The sequence below is a fragment of the Macaca mulatta genome, chromosome 12, assembly GCF_049350105.2.
Source record: "Macaca mulatta isolate MMU2019108-1 chromosome 12, T2T-MMU8v2.0, whole genome shotgun sequence".
Classification (NCBI taxonomy): Eukaryota; Metazoa; Chordata; class Mammalia; order Primates; family Cercopithecidae; genus Macaca; species Macaca mulatta.
Window position 1 is genome coordinate 67,287,159 of NC_133417.1, and position 22,743 is coordinate 67,309,901.

The 22,743-nt window shown below is 34.9% G+C and overlaps 1 protein-coding gene across 1 annotated transcript in view; it reads right to left on the reverse strand.

Annotated features, from left to right (window-relative positions):
* Positions 1-22,743, reverse strand: part of KCNH7 (potassium voltage-gated channel subfamily H member 7) — a 471,541-nt gene that overhangs the window by 62,746 nt on the left and 386,052 nt on the right. Inside the window, exons 6-7 of the mRNA XM_028830770.2 lie at positions 12,953-13,378; positions 2,207-2,606 (exon numbers count right to left, since the gene is read on the reverse strand). Coding sequence (XP_028686603.1) covers positions 2,207-2,606; positions 12,953-13,378 — 826 coding nt within the window. The remainder of the gene's footprint in view (positions 1-2,206; positions 2,607-12,952; positions 13,379-22,743) is intronic.

Consider the following 22,743-nt stretch of genomic DNA (forward strand, 5'->3'; position numbering starts at 1 on the left):
ACAGATTCAATGCTATTCCTATCAAACTACCAATGTCATTTTCCACAGAATTAGAAAAAAGAACTATTATGAAATTTATAGAAAGTGAAACAGAGCCTGAATAGCCAAAGCAATCCTAAACAAAAAGCACAAAGCTGGAAGCATCACAGTACCCAACTTCAAACTATACTATAAGGCCACAGTAACCAAAACAGCATGGTACTGGTGCAAAAACAGACACATAGACCAATGGAATGGAATAGAAAACCCAGAAATAAAACTGCACACCTACAGCCATCTGATCTTCAACAAAGTTGACAAAAATAAGCAATGTATAAAGAAAGCCCTATTCAATAAATGGTGCTGAGACAGCTGGCTAGCCACATGCAGAAGTGTTGAACTGGACCCCTATCTTTCACCATCTACAAATGTTAAATCAAGATGGATTTAAGATTGGAATGTAAGACCTCAAACCGTAAGAATCCTAGAAGAAAACCTAGGAAATATGATTTGGATAACAGATGATGGCGAGGCTGTGGAGAAAATGGAATGCTTATATTAGGGGATATAAGCATTTATTATTGCTTGAGGGAAATATAGATTAGTCCAGCAACTGTGGAATGCAGTTTGGAGGTTTCTCAAACAACTTAAAACAGAATTATCATTCGACCTGTCAGTTCCATTACTGGGTATACGCCTGAAGAAAAATAAAGCATTCTACCAAAAAGACACATGTGCTTATATGTCCATTGCAGCCATATTCACATTGAAGAAGACATGGAATCAACCTAGATGCCCATCAACAGTAAACTGGATAAATAAAACATAATATGTATACAATATGAACTAATATACAGCCATAAAAAAGAAAAAAAAAAGTATGTCCTTTGCAGCAACATGGATGCAGCTGTAGGCCATTATCCTAAGTGAATTAATATAGGAACAGAAAACCAGATACCACATGTTCTCACTTCGAAGTGGAGGCTAAGCATTATGTACACATGGACATAAAGATGAGAACAATACACATGTGGGACTAGTAGAGTGAGATAAAGGGACGGGGGCAATGACTGAAAAACTACCTATTGGGTACTATGATCATGATCTGGGTGATGGGAATCACTCATACCCCAAACTTCAGCATCACACAATATACCCATGTAACAAACCTGCACACATACTCCCTGAATCTAAAAGTTGAAATTATTTTTAAAAATATGGTAAAAAAATGAAAATAAAAATCCATCATGCTTTTATGCTTTTGCTAATTGCTGCCTGGAAACAGCAAGTTCACCTTCAGTGGTTCCACGGTGTTATTAAAATATACATTAATATTAAAACATCTTTTAACAAACTTTGTTAATTCCAAAGAATATCTGTTACGAATGATGCTCATGACATTAACCAATCACTTAGATCTTGACATAATGTCACAGGAAAAGAAATTTTTAGTCAATGACAGGGGAAAATTACATGTATATTATGTATAAATAGGTATGTGTATGTTGCGTGTATATATATAATATATAATATATAATATATTATGTATTATATAATATATGTTACATATAATATATATTATATAGGTATATATAATATATGTCTATAATATATGCTATATATTATATGTATAGATAATATACGTATATATAATATGTGTATATATAATATATTATATATGTATATATAATATATTATATATGTATATATAATATATAATATATGTGTATATATAATATATATAATGTTATATATTATATATTATATATACACATACACATGTATATGAAAGATTAGTTTACAGAATAATTGTTGTGATGATATATATGGTTAACTTTTTTATATCTATCTATCTATCTACCTATCACGTAGTGTAAATGAGAATTTCCCATTCTAATCTAGCCTCAGCTTGAAATAGAAAATAACCATTGGTAATAAATTACAGATACTCTTTTCATAGCAGTAACACTGGACTGCAAGTTTCAATTCCTGAAACCATGTTGCTCCAATTTTATGCCCATAGTTCCCTAAGGTTCAGAAAGACCTTTTTGGTGTCTCCACTTCACAGAGAGAATCAGATTTGATGGAATACAGTCCCCATATATGTAATCCCATTATCTCCTCAATTTTCTGTAATGTTTTCTTTGCCTGACTCTAAATACTTTAGAAATATTAATTTCAAGGTATTATTCTATCCTAATAGACAACAGAAGAGAAAGCTACTTACAGCCAATCAACATGACACAAATTGAAAAGATTTTCTCCGAATTCGTGTTAGGAGACACATTCCCGAATCCTACACTGGTTAAACTGCTGAAGGTAAAATAAAGTGCTGTGACGTATTTGTCTTTAATGGATGGTCCAGAACTTGAGTCACTGTCATTGTAACGTTTCCCAATTTGTTGTCCTAAGGAATCCAACCATCCGATTTTGTCAGTCAGATAAGGCCTTTCTACATTCCCAATCGCATACCAAATGCAAGCCAGCCAGTGAGCAATCAGGGCAAAGATGCACATTAAGAGCATTAGAACAGCAGCGCCGTATTCTGAATATCGATCCAGTTTCCTGGCCACGCGCACAAGACGGAGGAGCCGGGCAGTCTTCAAAAGACCAATTAATGTTGTTGTCTGTAGAAATAAATGTACACAGTCAGAAACAGTTGGTAAACAATTCAAAGTACATTCATGTGAAGCAAAGTGGACAAGAACAGGTTAAGACAGTATGGTAGCATTAAGCTTGACTGTCTATTTAAACTCAGTATTAAACTTAGTTCTTTTTTTTTTTTTTTTTAAAATATGATACCCGCTTTGGAAAATACTTTGAAAGTGCATGACACAGTAATTCAGTATTGTGGCATGCAAGACCCACGCGGCAGAGAATCTGTCTTATTTTATGTTCTAAGTGCCTTGCATAAGTCCTCAGTGACTCATTTATTCACCAACATAAATTCTAGTGTGTTACTGTGTGCCTACTAAGGCCACACACTGGGATTATAGTGTCAAACAAACAGACACGGTTACTTTCCTAATAGAGACAGTTATTTAATAGACAACGTGTCTAATCTAATGAAGAGAAAACAAGATCGTACTCTACTGAGGAGAGAGAGATTTTTAAAAAATAATTAATTAATTTCAGAGAGAGAAAAGTGACATGATGACAGTAAGCACAGAAATATGACAGAGGGTATTTGGAGGTGTAGATTGGGGTAGATATGGCCTTAAAAATGAAGACCAAGAAGGGCCTTGCTGAGGAGCTGACATTTGAGTTGTAAAAGATCTGGATAATGAGAAGGAGCCAGCCAGTCAAGCCCCTTCTTCCCATAACTGTGGGAACACTTATTGGATGATTGCATGCATGAATTAGGCACTACATTTAAATGCATGTTTTTATTCCTAAACATGCTAAATTGAGAAATTATTTCTTGATGTCCCAGTGATATTATAATTGCATTTTGCTTTTGGCTATGACATGTGCAACTAATTGGGTGATTATTACTGACCAGGTATCTAATGATAGGATACTTCGATATAATAACAGGATACTTAACTGGTTGTTTGGACTTCAAATCTGATAAGTACAAATTACAAGCTCATTTCTTAGGTTTCCTAAATAACGTCAACTATAAGTACTGTATAATTCACAGGGCATGTAATTATTCCATAGTTACATGGTGTTTACCAATCAATTATTGAGTCATTTTGTCTGTTCATTGTTGCTGCTTATTTCCCAAAGCACATCCAACTATGTTAAGAGCACTTATATCTTAATGGAAGAAATAGCACATGGAATAACTACCACACCCTATGTATTAATATTGATGATAACAAAGGAGCACTAAATATTAAAAACACTTTTTCATTAAAATGTTCTGGCTGCGTGTGGTGGCTTGTGCCTATAATCCCAGTACTTTGGCAGGCTGAAGCAGTAGGATTGCTTGAGCCCAGGTGTTTGAGACCAGCCTGGGCAATATAGTGAGACTCGGCCTCTACAAAAAATTAAAATAAAATAAAATAAATTAGCTGGGTATGGTGGCGGGTGCCTGTAGTCCCAGCTACTCTAGGGGCTGAGGTGGAGGATCACTTGAGCCCAGGAATTTGAGATTGCAGTGAGCTATTATTGTGCTATTGCACTCTAGCCTGGGCAACAGAGCAAGACCCTGTCTTTAAAAAAAATGTTCTAATAAGTGTCTACAGTTTCTTGTGATCACAAGGGAAAGGGGATCACTTAGTCTCTCCTGAATTATTCTCTGTTAGTATTGGAACTCTTTAAAGGTGAGAGGAGCTTGTGTAGTCGACATGTATTTATCATAACTGGACTCTGGTCTCTGCTCATTTGGGGATGTTTAGAGAGGTGAGTCTTCTCTGTCTCCAATACTGAGTTGTTTTTCAGAGTGGAATGAAGATGCTTGCTTTTTTCCTTCTTTATAGTTTCAAAAGTATATTCCTTCCCTATGAATGAATATAGGCTTTAAATTATTATTGGCTGGATCCCTGAGAGAAAAAGCAAACTTTCTCATATATGTATTATTAATATTTAGCTTAGCAGTTATGTGCTAGGACTTTGGAACAGACAAACTTATGTTTGAATTCTGCCTCCATACCAGTGTGTCCACTTGGACAAGTTATTCATTTAATCTTACACTTCAGTTTCTTCATCTGTGAATATAAATAATAAGGCCAACCTTACAAAGTTATAGATAACACGCAATAAACAGGAACTCTGTGTTTCTATTTAAACATCCTTTACATTTTTCTTTCCATATATAAGCAGGAACTCTATGTTGTGAAATGGGTTCAAAGAGCTTCCACCCTTTTTAAATGCAATACTTAGATATCTGGAATCACAAGTGGGGGCCTCTCCATACTGGCCCTGCAGCTCCCCCCGGGAAATGGCAGGGGCATTGAAAGACGGACTTCGTGTAGGCAAACTGACTGCTCAGACTCTGGTAGGAGTCACCCTGGTTCAACATTTCGCCATTTCTACACAACTCAGCTTCCTATGTTTATTTTTCCTCTTAATTCTACGTTCTGTTTACTTATCCTGAGAAATCAGAAATATTTGAGAATTATTGTTAACATTTTCTTGTTTTTGGAGCAAAATTTCTCTCTGACCCTCAAAGTAAATGAAGTATAATAAAAATTCTCCAAATGTTGGTTAAATGAAGTGAAAAACTTTAAAATAAATGAGCTGTTTTTATAACATGTTGTGATAATAAGTACTAATGACTCTGCTGGTTGAAAAGATGGTAGAGTAAAAATGATGTTATGATAAGAAAAGCAATGAAATCTGCTGTGCATGCAAGCTGCCTTTTTGCCTTCTTTCCAAAGAAATCTCTGATGATTCTTCTAGCATTCTATCAAAATGAAGTTAAAATCTATATGACAATAAGTTCTCTAAGCAGATAAAACAATATAATGTACATGATAACATATAAGTGACATCATTTCTGGAGAAAGAAAGTTTAAGATAAATGGGACATGTTGAAATCTCAACATGTATGACAGTATTCATGCTAAATAATTGCAGAAGTAATGACAGAGACACAAAGGAGGGGGAAGGGGAAGAAATTACTAAGTAGTAATTATCTCTCTCAGTTGCATTGTAAGAACGAGTGAATATTGACTTCAAGAGTCAAAGCTATTCTCTTGTAATTTTGTAACATGTACCAGAATAACTACATATGCTGGCTTGACAATGTAACAGATGCCTTGCCTTACTTCTATTGTTATCAAATTGTGGCTAACACACCTGGGCATTCGTTGTGCATAGCTGGGCATAGCTACAGTTGTGTATAACACATCTTGTAGATGATGTTTAGTATTGTAATAACTCTTTCCTGCTTATTATTTTAATATTGCTTTAAAAACTTAAGATATCTTGCCCCAGATTGCAGAATAGAAAGAAGTGATTGCACTAAAATCTAAGAGAGAGTAGACTTAATAATTATCAATCTTCTGCCAATTTGTTCTAAACCCTTAGCCTCATTGTTTAGTTTAATGGGCCATCTTTATGTTACCTGCAAGTGAGAAACAGGACCAACAACTACCTTATTATATTTTGCTAAGATCAGAATCTCAGTATAATTGTTTTCAGATTGCATAATTATCTCCCAGCACATCTAATTTCATGTAATACCAGACATTATGAAAATCTCAATTTTTTTATTTTTGAAAATATAATAAATGCAACTATACATAAATCTATTCACAACAGTTGTAAAAACTAGAGATAAAAAACTGTCTCTTAGATGGTATTTCTTGAACTTTTCACTGGTATTAGAAAAATGTCTGTTTGTTAGTCTTGAAAGCAACCAAAAAGAGCATAAAAGCTCAGTAGATGGCAAAATGTGGTTATTGTTATAAAAAACAAACACATAATGAAAATAAGATATAAAAAGAGGTGAGTCATTTTGCAGTACATTGAAGCAAGGCACTTTGTTTTCTAGTCCTGTCACTAAGTATAGCAAAGGGGATATAATGGACTCTTAACAAGTCAAGTTTTCACCCACCAGCACCCATGCTATCTCAGAGCTCAACTCATTTATTGTGATTGAATAATTTTCCAACTCTTTTTTCCAAAACGTCACAGTAAAGTCGGTCTATGTAAGATTTTTATTTTTAATGTATCTTGACAATATTATTATTTTTAATCTAAAGTAACTCTTTTTCCAAAAATTCAATTATTCATTTTTCTGGGTGGCTGATTAATATCATTCAATTTCAAAACTTTAAAAACATATCCACATCCACTGTTTACTGAAGCCCTAGATAACTTCTTATATTGAGGTAGAAGTTAGTTTCCTTTATTATGTATATTAATTTTTAAACTAAACATTATTTAAATACATATATATATATATTCTAAACAATTGACGTTTTGTATGTATGTTAGATACTAGGTCCAGACTCAAGAAGACCGTGTGTTTTCTTTTTTTGGTAGATATTTTACAATAAATCAGACAAAATTCTCTCTTCATGCCAGTGGAATTCTTTCTGAAGGCTTGAAATTAGAATAAGTAACTTCTTGTCTCAAGAATAAATTGTCTACAGTTAAACAAAGAGAGACTCACTAACAAGAAAAAAATCTTTTGTTCAGAAATATTTAAAAATTTTTGAAAAATAATTGTACCTTATTTTTTAGTAAACATTTTTAAGAATCTTATATTTAAAATATATTATTTAAGAGATTTACTCTCTAAAACCTTTGCCTCTAAATAAGTGATACAATTATTCTTCCATGAATGAAAATATATAAGTAGGTGATCTTTGGTTTCATATGCAGGTTTGATAGAATGAATGATCACTGAAGTTTTCTACTTAATCCATCATTTGTCCTTTTTGTCAATAAATATTTGGCTGCAAGTGGGGAAATGTTAACACCAGACAAGTAATAAATGTCATTACTCCACACTCATATTTTGCTTTAGATTTCATTACAGCTAATTCCCTCGAAGTTCTGGTGTTTATATACAGCATTCAATTATTATTTGTTCAATAAATCTCAATAATATTGGAAACTAGTTTCTGGCCCTTTGTTCAGCTTAACTACATCATTGCAATATTTCTAAGAATGCATTCACTAATACAATCAAAGAGATATATTCTGAATGTGTCTAAAACATTGGGGAATTACCTAGATTGTCATTTATTTATATCACACCTCACAAATACTTCTAAAGTATCGCTTTTAAAGAGGACATTTTTACAGCTTTACTGGGAAACTCATTTCAATATTTAATAACCTTTTTTTTGAGACACTTATTTTTGTTTTGTTTTACAATTAGCATTTTATTTTTCTGCAGTTTGAACTCACTTTTGCTTTCTCTACAGTAACAGACAACTGACCATCAAGTGATTCTAAACAGTAGTATGCAAATGTTACAACAAATAAATAACTAGGGATGTCATATTTTTTAAATGATAATTAGACTTGTCCTGAAAAATATTTTACCAAGAGTTATACTTTATGCCATCTCTAGCAAAATGTAGACAATCAATCACATACAAATGAACAAATGATCCACTAAAAGCAAAATAATTTTTCCATTGAGGATCTCATATCTCTTATATGTCATGCCATACATTTTTACAGGCATGACCAATAGCTCCAAATATAAGCCAATAGAAACTGCTGTCCAAACTCCCAAAAACTATCTAAGGAGACTTAGCAACTTTATGTGTAGACATGTATATGTATATTTGTCTGCAAAATGTGATCTGTTCCTAAAAGTTGAACATGATTGTACTGGATGTTTAGAAGTAAACTAAAGATATCTATTATAAAAATCAAGTTCAGCTGTCAAAATGCTCAGAGATTGCATACAGATATCTGCGAAGATTTTCCTTGCATCCATTTCACAATTCATCTATCAGACTAATAAATCAAACATATTATTATGATCAGAATTCCTCTTTTCTATTGGAATTTTCCCTCAAAGAGCACAGTAGTTACGTAGGTTTCAAAGGCCTTTTTTGCTTGTATTCAGGATTCAGAAAAAATAACCATAAAGTGTGAAAGGAGAGGGGTCAATGAAGCAAATAATCAATTGCTAGAATCCTAATTTTCTGGGGAGTAAGAGGTTAATGAAGCATGTAATTGAGCAGAGTTTTGTAGATTTCAGCTGTTAATATCTCTGAAATTAAGATTTGTCACAGATGAGCTAAATATGGGAAAATATGAGGCAGATAATCAAAAGTTAACTTTCTAGAGACTGAGCCAATAACATTGTTCCTTTGAACCAATGATACAGATAAAATTTGCCAATGATTGATGTAATGGGTGGTATGATGTTTGCTGATGCAGCAATTAGGAAATAAAGAATCTTTTTATTGTCTCTCTGGATGGCATCATCATCAGGAAGATATTAATGACAAAGGCAAGCCCAGTTATTGCCAGTATTTATTTTCCTCAACATGTTTTTTTAACATTATAGGAGATCCTCTAGTTATTGTAGGTGATTTGTAATTATGTAAGAAAAAAATTAAATAGTTATTTAGAAAAATATGAACAATTGTGCCATGTCTTTTTTTTTTTTTTTTTTTTTTTGAGACAGAGTTTCGCTCAGTTGCCCAGGCTGGAGTGCAGTGGCGCGATCTCGGCTCACTGCAAGCTCTGCCTCCTGGATTCACGCCATTCTCCTGCCTCAGCCTCCCAAGTAGCTGGGACTACAGGCGCCCTCCACTACGCCCGGCTAATTATTTTTGTATTTTTAATAGAGACGGGGTTTCACAGTGTTCGCCACGATGGTGTTGATCTCCTGACCTCGTGATCCGCCCGCCTTGGCCTCCCAAAGTGCTGGGATTACGGGTGTGAGCCACCGCGCCCGGCCACGCCATGTCTTCTTTAGTAAAAATGTATATGCCAATATATCCTCTTAGCATTTATTAACACCTGTTACATAGATTAAATAATATAGATAAAAATTCGATTTTTTTCGAAGGGTTGAATGTAAAAAACATTAGCTTAACATTTAGGGAAATTGCCAATTGACATTGACAAAATTACATTTTCTAAGCTCATCTATGATGCTTTGATGGATAGAAAACATTTTAGGGCCAGGCACACTGGCTTACACCTGTAATTCCAGGACTTTGGGAAGCTGAGGCCAGCGGATCACTTGAGCTTGGAGTTTGAGATCAGCCTGGGCAACATAGTGAACCCTCTCTACAAAAAATATGAAAATTAGCTGGGTATGGTGGCATCTGCCTGTGGTCCCAGATCCTCGGTAGACTGAGGCGGAGGATCACTTGAGCCTGGGAGGCACAGGCTGCACTGAGCTGAGATCACAACACTGCACTCCAGCTTGGCTGACAGAATGAGACCCTGTCTTAAAATTCAGCAATTAAGAAATTATGACTGTTCTTATAATTTGTTGAAAATCACTCTTAATTTGTTTATGTGTGTACTTATGCATTTATTTATGTACTTATGCATTTATTGTGTAGAAATATTCATCTATGAACATATGAAAGCCCTCTCCTGGGACTCCTCTTTATTCCAGATATGGCTACTGGATCTTGTATATCTAAACAACAAAATCATCCCTGACACTTAAAAAAGTGTAGGTTTTAAGGCTTTATTTTTGACCTGTCAAATATGTGTCTCCAGACCCTTAACAGATCCACACAGAAAACTGACACATGGTTCTTATATACAAGCTGATCCAAACCAATCTTTGCCATGATTATATCTAATATTTAACTTAATGGATCTCATTTCTCTTCTTATACTCACATATTACTTTTCTAGGTGCTCATGGGGTACTTGACTCGCCTACATGTCACCTGTAGTTGAATTTCTTCCCCATAACACACTTTTTCCCCGTAAGGTTTTTCCATCTGAATAATGCTTACCATTTATAATTTTACTTCAGCAACCCTCCTGCCCTTCACCAAAGAAATGTTTCAATAAGAATAAACAAGCAACAAAAAATGTTTGCACCACCCTTAATTCTGCTTTTTCTCCTACTCTTCCATTCAATACTTAATCCATCAACAAGCCTTGGCAGCTCACCTCCAAAATATATCCCAAATTTATTTACTTTTCTTCATTTCTGTTGCAACCAAGCTGTTGTTTTGTCCTGCATCACCACATGTGGTCTGAACTAGTTCCCTGCTCCTAGCCTGACTCTCTAGTCTGCAGTCTTCAAAATGTCCATCAGATAATATCATTCCCTTTCCAAAGACTCCATTGCAGCCAGAATAAATAAGAAATCCCACGTATCTATGTGATTTGGTCCCTGTCTCTGCCTTCTTAAACCTTAGCATTCCACCTCTTACTGTGTGGTTCAGCCTGGCAGCCACCAGCCATCTTTCTGTTCCTCTACCATAACAAACTTGTGGCCCAAATGCCACATTTTCACTAGTGTTTTCTTCTGTGTGAAATGCTCTCCACAGCGGTCTCCTGTGGATGGTTTCTTCCTGTCAAGTCTCAACTCAAATGGCCTCTCCTTATTGGCCTTTTGTAATTTCCAATTCAAATTAGCCATCCATCCAGGTCGTTCTCTATCGCATTCACCTGCTTTGTTATCATCACAGCATTTACTCTTTCCTGAAACCATTCTGCACTGTGTTTGGTGGTTTGTTTATTAACTGTCTTGTGCCCTCTGCCATCCCCTACCCCTCTTCCTCAATCCTAGAATGTAAGTTTCTGGAGAACACAAACTTTGTTTGATTTACTTCTGAATCTCTAAACCTAGGACAGTGCCTGTCACTTTGAAGGGTACCCAACACAAATTGTTTTGAATGAATAAAGTATTATATTAGTAACTAAGAGTAATGCAGAAAATAGGACGGAGTGCATCACTGAACAATTCTAGGTTTCAACAGTCTCATCTGTAAAATGGGAATAATAATACTTTAGCTTCCTAGGCAGAGGATTGAACTAGATGATTACCTGTGGTTACTTCTAGTTCTAAGATCTACACTGGCAGCAGTACTAGATTTTAATTTGGGGGTAACACTAACATTATGTCCAGAATTTTCAGGGCATTTTAAAATCCAGACTTTACAATTTAAAAGACACAAGCTTCTTAAAACTTCTCCCATTATACTTCTAAGCTTATCTACAAAATCACTAGTGTTTGCTGTTGGTGAATATATTTTAACTTCTGAAAGAATGAGTTTTTATTTTATTGTTCATCAACATAAGTTGATATGATATGTGTAATGATATGAATCACCCATTATAAGAAACTCAAAGATATATATTAATAAAGAAGTATTTCACTCTCTTGTCTTTTAGTTAAAACCCAAAGTTAGGAGTAGCTAACATTAAAAGTTCAGCTAATTTAAGAACAGCTGATTTTTAAAAAGTATTTTGCTAAGTCACATGTATTATCTCATTAGAGCCTCAAATTAGAAAAAAAAAAAGCAAAGGGAGGAGGTAATATTATTATCATCCTTTTACAGACGAGGAAAGTCAGGTTGGGACTTTGTTTAAAATTGTAGAACCCAGGAAAAATGTATTGTTTCATTGCCCTGCTCTTAACTGACTCAGAGTTCTATCAGCATATTCTATAGGAGCGAGTTTATTTCTAACAAATAAATAGATTTAGAAATAAAATCTTTTGGTTCCCCTTGGTCGAGGAGGATTATCTTGTTCTAAAACCTTCATTAGCTAGGAAGCAACCATCTGCCAAGAGGAGTTGGCCTCCTCTTTGTGGGAGAAAGGAGGAAGTTGGTGCAGGGCAGGGTTCTTATGTAGAAAAATACACGATTTAAAAAAATCCAACATATTGAGGTTATCTTTTTCAACCTATTCCTTTGGAACTACTTTTAAGCATTCTGAAAATCTTTCCATTATAGAATCCAGAAAGTTTATAAATGGTAAAAATAATGGAAATTAGATGAAAGGAACTGTAGGAAAACTTAACTTCTTTTGGATCAAAGAATCTTTTGAGGAGCTGATTAAAGTTCTGGACCTTCTATCCAGAAAATGCACAATACATACACTTCTCATATTTTCTTAGTTTCCAATTTTATTAGGTAATGGGATACCAAAAAAGTACTTTCCAAGCTGAATATTATTTAAGAAAATGCATTTTTGAATAGGACATTCCAGAAGGTGCCCTCTTTGCATAATTTGAACAAAAACCAAATCTCTGCTGTCTCAAACCTTAATAATGAGTTAAGAAAAACAGAGACATACTTAATATTTGACAGTTTTACACCCATGAAGTTAGTAAATAGAGATTTTAAATCCTGGGAATGTGTGTGCTATGGACCACTTGTTTCCAAGTTTAATTTGGTAGATAAAGAATGGAGAATCTTTTACATCTCTTAGCAAAAAGAGAAAGAATTCGATTTGCAATGGCAAAATGGTTTCATTTCATTCTGTAGCATCCCCAATTGAAAATGAATTTTACCTGTGAGATACAAGAAGCTTGCAAAGCAACTATTCTTTTTGCAGTTAAAATAGATTCACTTTTAAAATTGCAGTCTTTCAGAAAATAAGAATCTTAAGCAGTTCTTACCTCATCAGAACCTGATCCAAAAATCAGCAAGTCAAAAGGAATTGCTGCAACCATGTCAATCAGGAACCAGCCTTTGAAGTAGTGTATTGCTATTTTGGCGGGATCACTTACCACTTCTTCATTCTGATTTACATATGTTGTTCTGAAGTTTATTAAAATATCTATGATAAACATAATATCCACAATCAAGTCTACCACATTCAAAGGGCTACAAGAATAGCCACATTCTCGTCTTTTCTGTTCTTCTCTGTCATTGAGGAGGAAGGCTGCAGAGTAGGGAGTAAATATAGCGGTGTATATGACCAATAGCAGGATAAGCCAGTCCCAGACTGCCTTGAAAGGGCTGTAGTGCAATATCGTAAACTTGTTGATGCGTGGCGTCTGCAGTTTGTATTCAGGTAGGACATCTGCTCCTAAAGAGAGAACCTGAATGTGGAAAAGAAAATCATATACCACATGAATATGCCATTTTTAATCTGGTAAGCCTATAAAATATTAAGGGAACTAATTATACAGTAAAATTTATTAGAGAGAATTCATGTAATTTGGAAGTATTTATGAAACACACACATACATTAAATAAACCCATATAAACTTCTATTATACAGTGTATTTGGCTCAAGAAAATCACACTGGCATTTCTTGATAAATATGGATTTCACTGAAAAGATAATAAATATTGCCGCTGAGATATTGAGGAATGTTACTGTTTCCTTTGGAACATAGTACTTCTCAGATGTAAAAATACATGGCTGTTTTTAGAAAATCGCGAAGTTGGTTTTGATATATTAGTAATGCAGTTTTCAAATCTAGGAAAGGATTAGTTGTAATGAATAGAAGCAGTCTACTTGGATCCATGGTCACATTTAATTTACATGTATTTAATTTATAATTAAACCTTGATAAATTAAACCCAACTCATTCAAATTTTAATTAAGCAGAATTTCCCACCTGCAATCTGTTTTTAACATTAGGGGAAAAAAGGCAAATGAGATTAAAATGAATACAAAAGAGGCTTTTCCTTAAAAGGTTGAGAGAGTATTTGATATTTTGGGACAAATACACTTTCATTCCAACACTTCCATCTCATTTAGAGAATTGCAAAAAGAAAATGCTACAAGGAGATGTTCAGAATATTGACCTGGAAATGCTGCAAGATGTTTAGACACCAAGTGGTACTTCACCTCCAAGATCTATTCTCCTTATAAGGCATCAGATAAACTAAAGCAGTTCACCTTTTAGAGTTTTAGTTTACCTGAAAAAAGTGAAAGCTAAAGTACAGTTTTGTCTCTACCAAGTAGAAAAGTCCATGATTTAGTGAGTTAAGACTAAGTTTTAGCAACAAAAGTCAAAACAAAAAGGTTACCTAGCTACCCAATAAATGTAATTTATTGGGTAAAATGTAAGCATTAATATATGGGTTTTAAAAAGCTGAAATTTTGTAATGGCTCCACAAATGGCATATAAAGTCATTTAAGTCCGGCCACAGTGACTCACGCCTGTAATCCCAGTACTTTGGGAGGCCGAGGTGTGTGGATCACCTGAAGTCAGGAGTTCAAGACCCACCTGGGCAATGTGGTGAAACCCCGTCTCTATTAAAATACAAAAAAATTAGCTGGGCATGGTGACATGTGTCTATAATCCCAGCTACTTGGGAAGCTGAGGCAGGAGAATCGCTTGAGCCTGGGAGGTGGAGGTTGTAGTGAGCCGAGATTGTGCCATTGCACTCCAGCCTGGGTGACAGAGCAAGACTTCGTCTCAAAAAAAAAAAAAAAAAAAAAAAAAAAAAAAAAGAGTCATTTAAAAAGGGAAATGTGGGTTCTAATTTAATGCTATGAATATCTCATACATATACAATGGTTCTATTTCAAAGTTAACTTCACTGAATACATTTCCATAGACTAGATTATTCTAAACACAATTAATACATTGTCAGCTTTGCAGCATGGATCTCAGGTAATCTCCCATTGGTTAGTGAGAGCGTGTTATTTCTGTGTTTTTGGCAATTCTATTTATGTTGGTTTAATTTGACTGTAATAATGAATTATGTCAGGTGCACTTGAAATTTAAATCTTATATTTATTGTCATATCTCATAACTTTTTATCCCCACATATTTAGTTATCATCCCTATTTTTAAAAGGACTTTAAAAGTTAAATAACCCCAAATGAGATACAATATAACTTTTAAATATAACAAAAGATTCAGCTAAAATAGGCAAAGCTGCTTTTTGATAACTGCTAAACTGCTTTAACTAGTTTTCAAAAAAATAATAAAGAATCTGACCTGACCACTTAATCAGTCCAGTGTAAATTTGAACCAGCCAGTTTATAGAGAGAGCAGGGTTTTATTTTAAGCTATTATGAGAAATGATGGTGGCTAATTATTAGCAAAAGAGCAATCTGGAAAATAAAGTGATTTTATTATCTGTGAAATATTAAAAGTCCAGGATACACACATATATAAATATATGACTTTCAAAATCCAAATGGGAGTAATTAAATTATCTGTCATTTTAGAAGTACAGATTAATAGAACTCTGATCCCATTATGCTTAGTATAGAGAACCAGTGTGTGACATTTTGGTCTGTACAAAATTAATTATGTCATGCTCCTTTCTAAAAAAACAGAACTACTCAGTATATAGAAAGCAAAATATACAGCCTTATTTTGGCTTTCAAAGTCATTAAAGTCATTTAAAATATGGACCCATTCTATCTTTCTAGTCCTTTCTTCCATTAGATTCCTGTGTATCCAGGGCACTCCAGCAAAACAAAACTAAAATTTTTGAGCTGCTGAGATCTTTCCATATCTCTAAATTCACAAATCTCTTTTATAAAAAAGGTATGCAGTCAATCAAAGAGGAAAAATAAGTCACTTTTAATGACAGGTATATTTGTGTGAATTTGCTCACTGCTTAGGTGACAAACTTCTGATACTAACCTCCCACATGGGACAATTGCAATACCTCTTTCAGCAGAAGTATAAATTAGAATGCAAGCAGCAATCTTGGAACTATGGCTGAAACTCTTTCCATCCCACATACGAACACCTTCATTTAACATTGAGATGACCACTGTGCTAAGAGCTGGAGATTGAAACATGGGGAAGACACTGTCCCTGAGATCTTGGAATTTATAGTCTGTTGGGAGACAGATGTGTGGGAAAACAGGAGTCCCCTTGAGGTCCACTTCACTCAGGGCCTGGGATTGGTGATGGTGCTGATGGAGGAGGTGGGTGGTCTTCACAGAGGATTTTTGGGAAAAGATGGCAGTTGAACTGAGACTGAATAGGAGTCAGAAAAGGACACAGCTAAGGGATGAGGAAGTTGGGAAGGGAAGGACATTACAAGCAGAGGGGACAGAATGAACAAGGGGAAGAAAGCATAAAATCATGTATTGTGTGTTGGGGAATTGTAAGCAGCCTTATATTTTGTTAAAGAATAAAATGCCAGGGAAGTAAGGTGGAGGATGGCCATGGAGAGGGCCAGTCCCAGGTTGCTGAAGGTCTAATGTGACAGGATAGGGGTCTCAGGCTCTGTACTTTAGGTCAACCTTCTCATACAGGAATAATATACAGGCTCTTTTTGAAAAGGAAAGACAATTATTGCAGGATTTATATTTTTCTTATTCACAATGTTAGATAAATATATTCAAAAATAAAACCAGATTAGAACTTATGCTTGTACCTTTAATATGACTTGTGGGTTAAATTGTGTACGCTAAAATAATACGTTGAAGTCATAATTCCCAGTACTTATGAATGTGACTTTATTTGGAAAGAGGGTTTTTGTAGATATAAATCAAGTTAACATGCGGTCACAGTGGTTTGGGGTTGGCCTTAATCCAATAACTGATATCCCTATAAGAAGAGAGAAGTCTGGATACAGAGACACAAAGACACACAAGGAGAATGCCATGTGTTACGGGAGCAGATACAGTTGAAGCCAAGGAATGCTATGGATTGTCCGTAGCCACCAGAACCTCGAAAAGAGTCAGGCACAGGATTTGTTTTCCCTCAGAACCTCCGGAAGGAAACAACCTTGCCAACATCTTGATTTGAGACTTCTAGACCCCAAAATTGTGCGAAAATAAACTTCTGTTGTCTTAAGTCCCTCAGCTTGTGGTAGTTTATTATGGTAGCCCTGAAAAAACTAATGCAATGGCAAAAAATGAAAACACTTGAAAATAAAATATCTATAAAACCAGTGAATTCAAACTCTCATTACTAACTCAATATTTTACAATTTTGTAGATCAAAAATGATTGAAATTTGGCTATGGTGTATGGTTTAATCCAATAGACAAAATATTTTTCTCTACTCTAATCTTAATGTCTTTTTCGAAAAAATATGTTGTCAGAATAGTATTACCAACTTCAAAGATTTAATTGTCTTATCAAGATAATCTAACCTAATTCTTAATGTGAACTCTGTTCCTATTACGCTTCAAAAGCCAATTTAAATGGTGTTACTTGAAAATTATACAAACGTTTTTCTTTACTTAAGTTCAGCTTTAGGGCATTATTGAGTTCTACATTAAGTGATTATCTAAACACATTATCTCTTAGTACTGGGAGTTCATTTGTTATATTCCAGTATGCCCATTGATACAGAACCACTGCAATTTGGTATGTTTAACATGGAGTGTGTTTTGACAATGCATTTGTAGAAACCGGTATGGTATCAAATGTTATGGTCCAGGTTCTTTTGACTTCTGCATCATTATGCATATTTTATGTGATTGCTTAATTGTCTTATGACTTTTAATAGCCAAACAATTTCAAAAAGCTTTATTTATATAGCAAGCATTAGCATCGTGAGGTAAATCCAAATGCAGTCATCGTTACTGTAGTCAGGTAGATGGCAGTACTTTGTTATTAGGTAATCATCTTAATGATTCAAAAGATTCTTATATTTATTGTTTTACATTTTCACCAAGATATAGGAATTTTAAAGATTTTCCAGGAGAACTCGTGGCCTTCTGAGAACATTTCCTTCTATGGATATCAGTTTGAGAATTATTAAATATTATTAGGCAGAGGAATCAAGATGGCCAAGTTTGGTTTTAGACAGATGCATCTGGCAATGGAATGGAGGAAAAATGAAAGAGGATCAAGACCAGATACTTAGAGATCAATTAGGACTTTGGTATTCCAGGAGGGAAATAATGGAAGCCTACACTAGGAACCACGTGGCAGAGATTGAGAGGAGGGGATATATTTCAGAAATAAATACATCTCAGGGTATAAGGATGAAGAGTGGAGAAATACTTGTTTCTTTATGGTTCCAATAATAGCAAATCTTATTAGACCCAATCAGGTAATACAAATCTTTGAAGGCTCAACCATGTTTGGAATAAAGGAAAGAGCACTAGACCTTAAATGCTACTATCTGGATTTGAAGTCCAGATATAATTGTTCTGATATGCCATTTAATCTCTAGATCTAGTTCTTTTTTTAAAAAAAATCTGTGTAATGTAGATAGTAATCTTTGCAAAAACCACCTATCTATGCAGAGTTACCATAGTACATCAGATATTTTTTATAAAATTAGTTAATAAAATGGCAAATGTTTACAGATGCATAAAACATTTTCATTATTGTTTTGAGTTCTAGGGTTATCTGTTGAAATCCTGGTTCAAACAAACCAACTCCATCCAAAATATTTAAAAACTGATTGGATAAAGTTGAACATTGACTGAATATTGATAATGTTACAGAATTGTTTTAGTTACCTATTCCTTGTATCAAATCAAACGAAAACATAGTGACTTAATGATTTTGTTATTTATGATTCTATGGATCCAAAATTTAGGCAGGTCTTGGCTAGGCAATTTTTCTTCTCCACAGAATGTCAACTGGGGTAATTCAGTGATATTTAGTTGGTGGGGGAGCTTGTGTGGAGAATCCAAGAAGGCTTCATTCACATGTCTAGTATTTCGATGAAGACAGTTGGAAGGCTGGGCTCACCCAAGATGCTGGAATGGCTGGGTCTCTCTCTCTATCTCTCTTTCTATATATGTAGATAGATAGTTTGATCAACCAACAAATAAATAGATATGTTCTCTCCTACGGTCTCTTTAGCAGGGTAGTAAGATGTGTTGACTCAGCACTCCCAAAAGAAGAGGAAACTTCCAGGCTTCTTCAGGTCAAGGTCTGGAACTTCTATAGCCTCGCTTATGCCATATTCTATTGGGAAAAGCAGAAGCAGGACATCCCAGATTCATGAAAGTAGAGGAATGGTCTCTACCTCTTGACAGGGAAATAATATGCATGTGGAAGGGAAGGAATCAATCAGTTATGGTCATCTTGGAGACAAACTATCACAGAAATTATTGACAATTATTGTTTGTAGACACAGAAATGATATTGTAGTCATGTGCTTTTAAAAATAGTTTTTACCTTTTCAGAATACAGTGTGAAATATTTATAAAGGAAATGTTATAATATTTGGGCTTTGCCTCAGAACAATCCAGAGTTGGGGGAGAGAAGGAGAGTGAAGGTCTGAATGTTGGCTGTATATTGATTTTTATTGAAACTGGATGATGGATAGTTACTATTATCTCTATTTTCATAATAAACTTAAAATTTTCCAAAATAAACAGGTTAAGAATTCTAGAATCTTATTCAGAAATATCTAAAATAGTTAAGAATGGAATTTCCTGATTGAAAAAAAGAAATAGGTCTACAAACATCACAGAGGCTTACCTCTGTAAGAATTGAGTTGGTTCCTGATTAGGCAAATTTAGATTCCTGTTTACACAGCAGAATGTTTACTTTGCCTTCTGTATATCTAGTTCATGTCATGTAGATCTGTGTTCAGCCATACAGCCTGCACACAACCTTAATTTTGCCCAATCTTGAACTCTTTGACACCAAGCTTCTGTTAGGTTGGTGGCTGGGAAAATCATGTTCCGAGATAGTCAGACATGCTAACTGCAGAGGTCCATTGCTTTGAGTATACATAGCTACATTGCTCATCAAGTTAGATTAAAATACAGCCACATTTCAGAGACTCATCACCTTAGGTCTCTTACTGAAATACTTTTACTTTGCTAGAGTTACATATTAAACCTTCAAGCTTTCATTCTGGATTGAATATATAAGAAGTAAATTTTTGCATTTTTCTCACAAAACTGCGACTAAATAAAATGTTTACATTGTTTAATGTCATTTTAATAAATATTTGCATTACATATTTCTTTTAATATTCATTTCCGGAAAATGGTTGGTCTCTCTTGAGGAATTTAAAAGTTCCCTCTCTCTCTCTTATTTTATTTCATTTTTATTTCACCTTGAATTCCAGGATACATGTATAGAATGTGCAGGTTTGTTACATAGGTATACATGTACCATGGTGGTTTGCTGCACCTATCAACCCATCATCTAGGTTTTAAGCCCCACATGCATTAGGTATTTGTCCTAATGCTCTCCCTCCCCTTGCCCCCCACCCCTCGACAGGCCCCTGTGTGGGTGTGTGTTATTCCCCTCCCTGTGTCCGTGTGTTCTCATTTCTCAACTCCCACTTATAAGTGAGAACATGTGGTGTTTGGCTTTCTTTGTTCCTGTGTTAGTTTGCTGAGAATGATTGCTTCCAGCATCATCCATGTCCCTGCCAGGGATATGATCTCATTCTTTTTATGGCTGCATAGTATTCCATGGTGTGTATGTGCTACATTGCCTTTATCCAGTCTATCACGATGGGCATTTGGGTTGGTTCCAAGTCTTTGCTATTGTGAATAGTGCTGCAATAAACATACGTGTGCATGTGTCTTTATAGTAGAATGATTTCTAATCCTTTGGGGATATACCCAGTAATGGGATTGCAGGGTCAAATGGTATTTCTGGTCCTAGATTCTTGAGGAATTGCCACACTGTCTTTCACAGTGGTTGAACTAATTTACACTCCCAACAGTGTAAAAGCATTCCTATTTCTCCACAGTCTTGCCAGCATCTTTGCTTCTTGATATTTTAATAATTATAATTCTGACTATCATGAGATGATATCTCACTGTGGTTTTAATTTTCATTTCTCTAATGATTGGTGATGATGAGATTTTTTTCATATATTTGTTGGCCACATAAATGTGTTCTTTTGAGAATGTCTGTTCATATCCTCACCAACTTTTTGATGGGGTTGCTTTTTTCTTGTAAATTTTAAGTTCCTTGTAGATTCTAGATATTAGATCTTTGTCAGATGGGTAGATTGGAGAAATTTTCTCCTATTCTGTAGGTTGCCTGTTCAGTCTGATGCTAGTTTCTTTTTCTGTGCAGAAGCTCTTTAGTTTAATTATATATATTTGTCAATTTTGGTTTTTGTTGTAATTGCTTCTGGTGCTTTAGTCATGAAGTCTGCCCAAGCCTATGTCCTAAATGGTATTGCCTAGGTTTTCTTCTAGAGTTTTTATAGTGTTGGTTTTTACATTTAAGTCTTTAATCCATTTTGAGCTAATTTTTGTATAAGGTGTAAGGAAGGGGTCCAATTTCAGTTTTCTGCATATGGCTAGCCAGTTTTCCCAGCACTATTTATGAAATAGGGAATCCTTTCCTCATTGCTTTTGTCAGGTTTGTCGAATATCAGGTTGTATATGTGTGGTGATATATCTGAGGCCTCTGTTCTGTTCCATTGGTCTATACATCTGTTTTGGTACCAGTACCATGCTGTTTTGGTTACCATAGCCATGTAGCATAGTTTGAAGTCAGGTAGCATGATGCCTCCAGCTTGGTTATTTTTGCTTAGGATTGTCTTGGCTATACCAGCTCTTTTTTGGTTCCATATGAAATTTAAAGTAGATTTTTCTGTTTCTGTGAAGAAAGTCAATGGTAGCTTGATGGCAATAGCATTGAATCTATAAATTACTTTGGACAGTATGGCCATTTTCATGATATTGATTCTTCCCATTCATGAACATAGAATGTTTTTCCATTTGTTTGTGTCCTCTCTTATTTCCTTGAGCAGTGGTTTGTAGTTCTCCTTGAAGAAGTCCTTCACACCCCTTGTAAGTTGCATTCCTAGGTATTTTATTCTCTTCATAGCAATTGTGAATGGAAGTTCATTCATGATTTGGCCCTCTGCTTGTCTATTGTTGGTGTATCAGAATGCTTGTGATTTTTGCACATTGATTTTGTATCCTGAGACTTTGCTGAAGTTGCTTATCAGCTTAAGAAGTGTTTGGGCTGAGAAGATGGGGTTTTTAATTATAGAATCATGTCATCTGCCAACAGAGACAATCTGACTTCCTCTCTTTCTATTTCTTTCTCTTGCCTGATTGCCCTGGCCAGAACTTCCAATACTATATTAAATAGGAGTGGTGAGAGAGGGCATTCTTGTCTTGTGTCAGTTTCAAAAGGGAATGTTTCCCGCATTTGCCTATTCAGTATGATATTGGCTATGGGTTTGTCATAAATAGTTCTTATTATTTTGAGATATGTTCCATCAATGTCTAGTTTATTGATAGTTTTTAACATGAAGGGATGTTGAATTTTATCAAAGGCCTTTCCTGCATCTACTGAGATAATGATGTGATTTTTGTCATTGGTTCTGTTTATGTGATGGATTATGTTTATTGATTTGGATATGTTGAACCAGACTTGCGTCCCAGGGATGAAGCTGACTTGATCATGGTGGATAAACTTTTTGATGCGCTGCTGGATTTTGTTTGCCGGTATTTTATAGAGGACTTCCATGTCGATGTTCATTAGGGATATTGGTCTGAAGTTTTCTCTTTTTTGTGTGTGTGTCTCTGCTGGGTTTTGGTATCGGGATGATTCTGGCCTCATAAAATGAGTTAG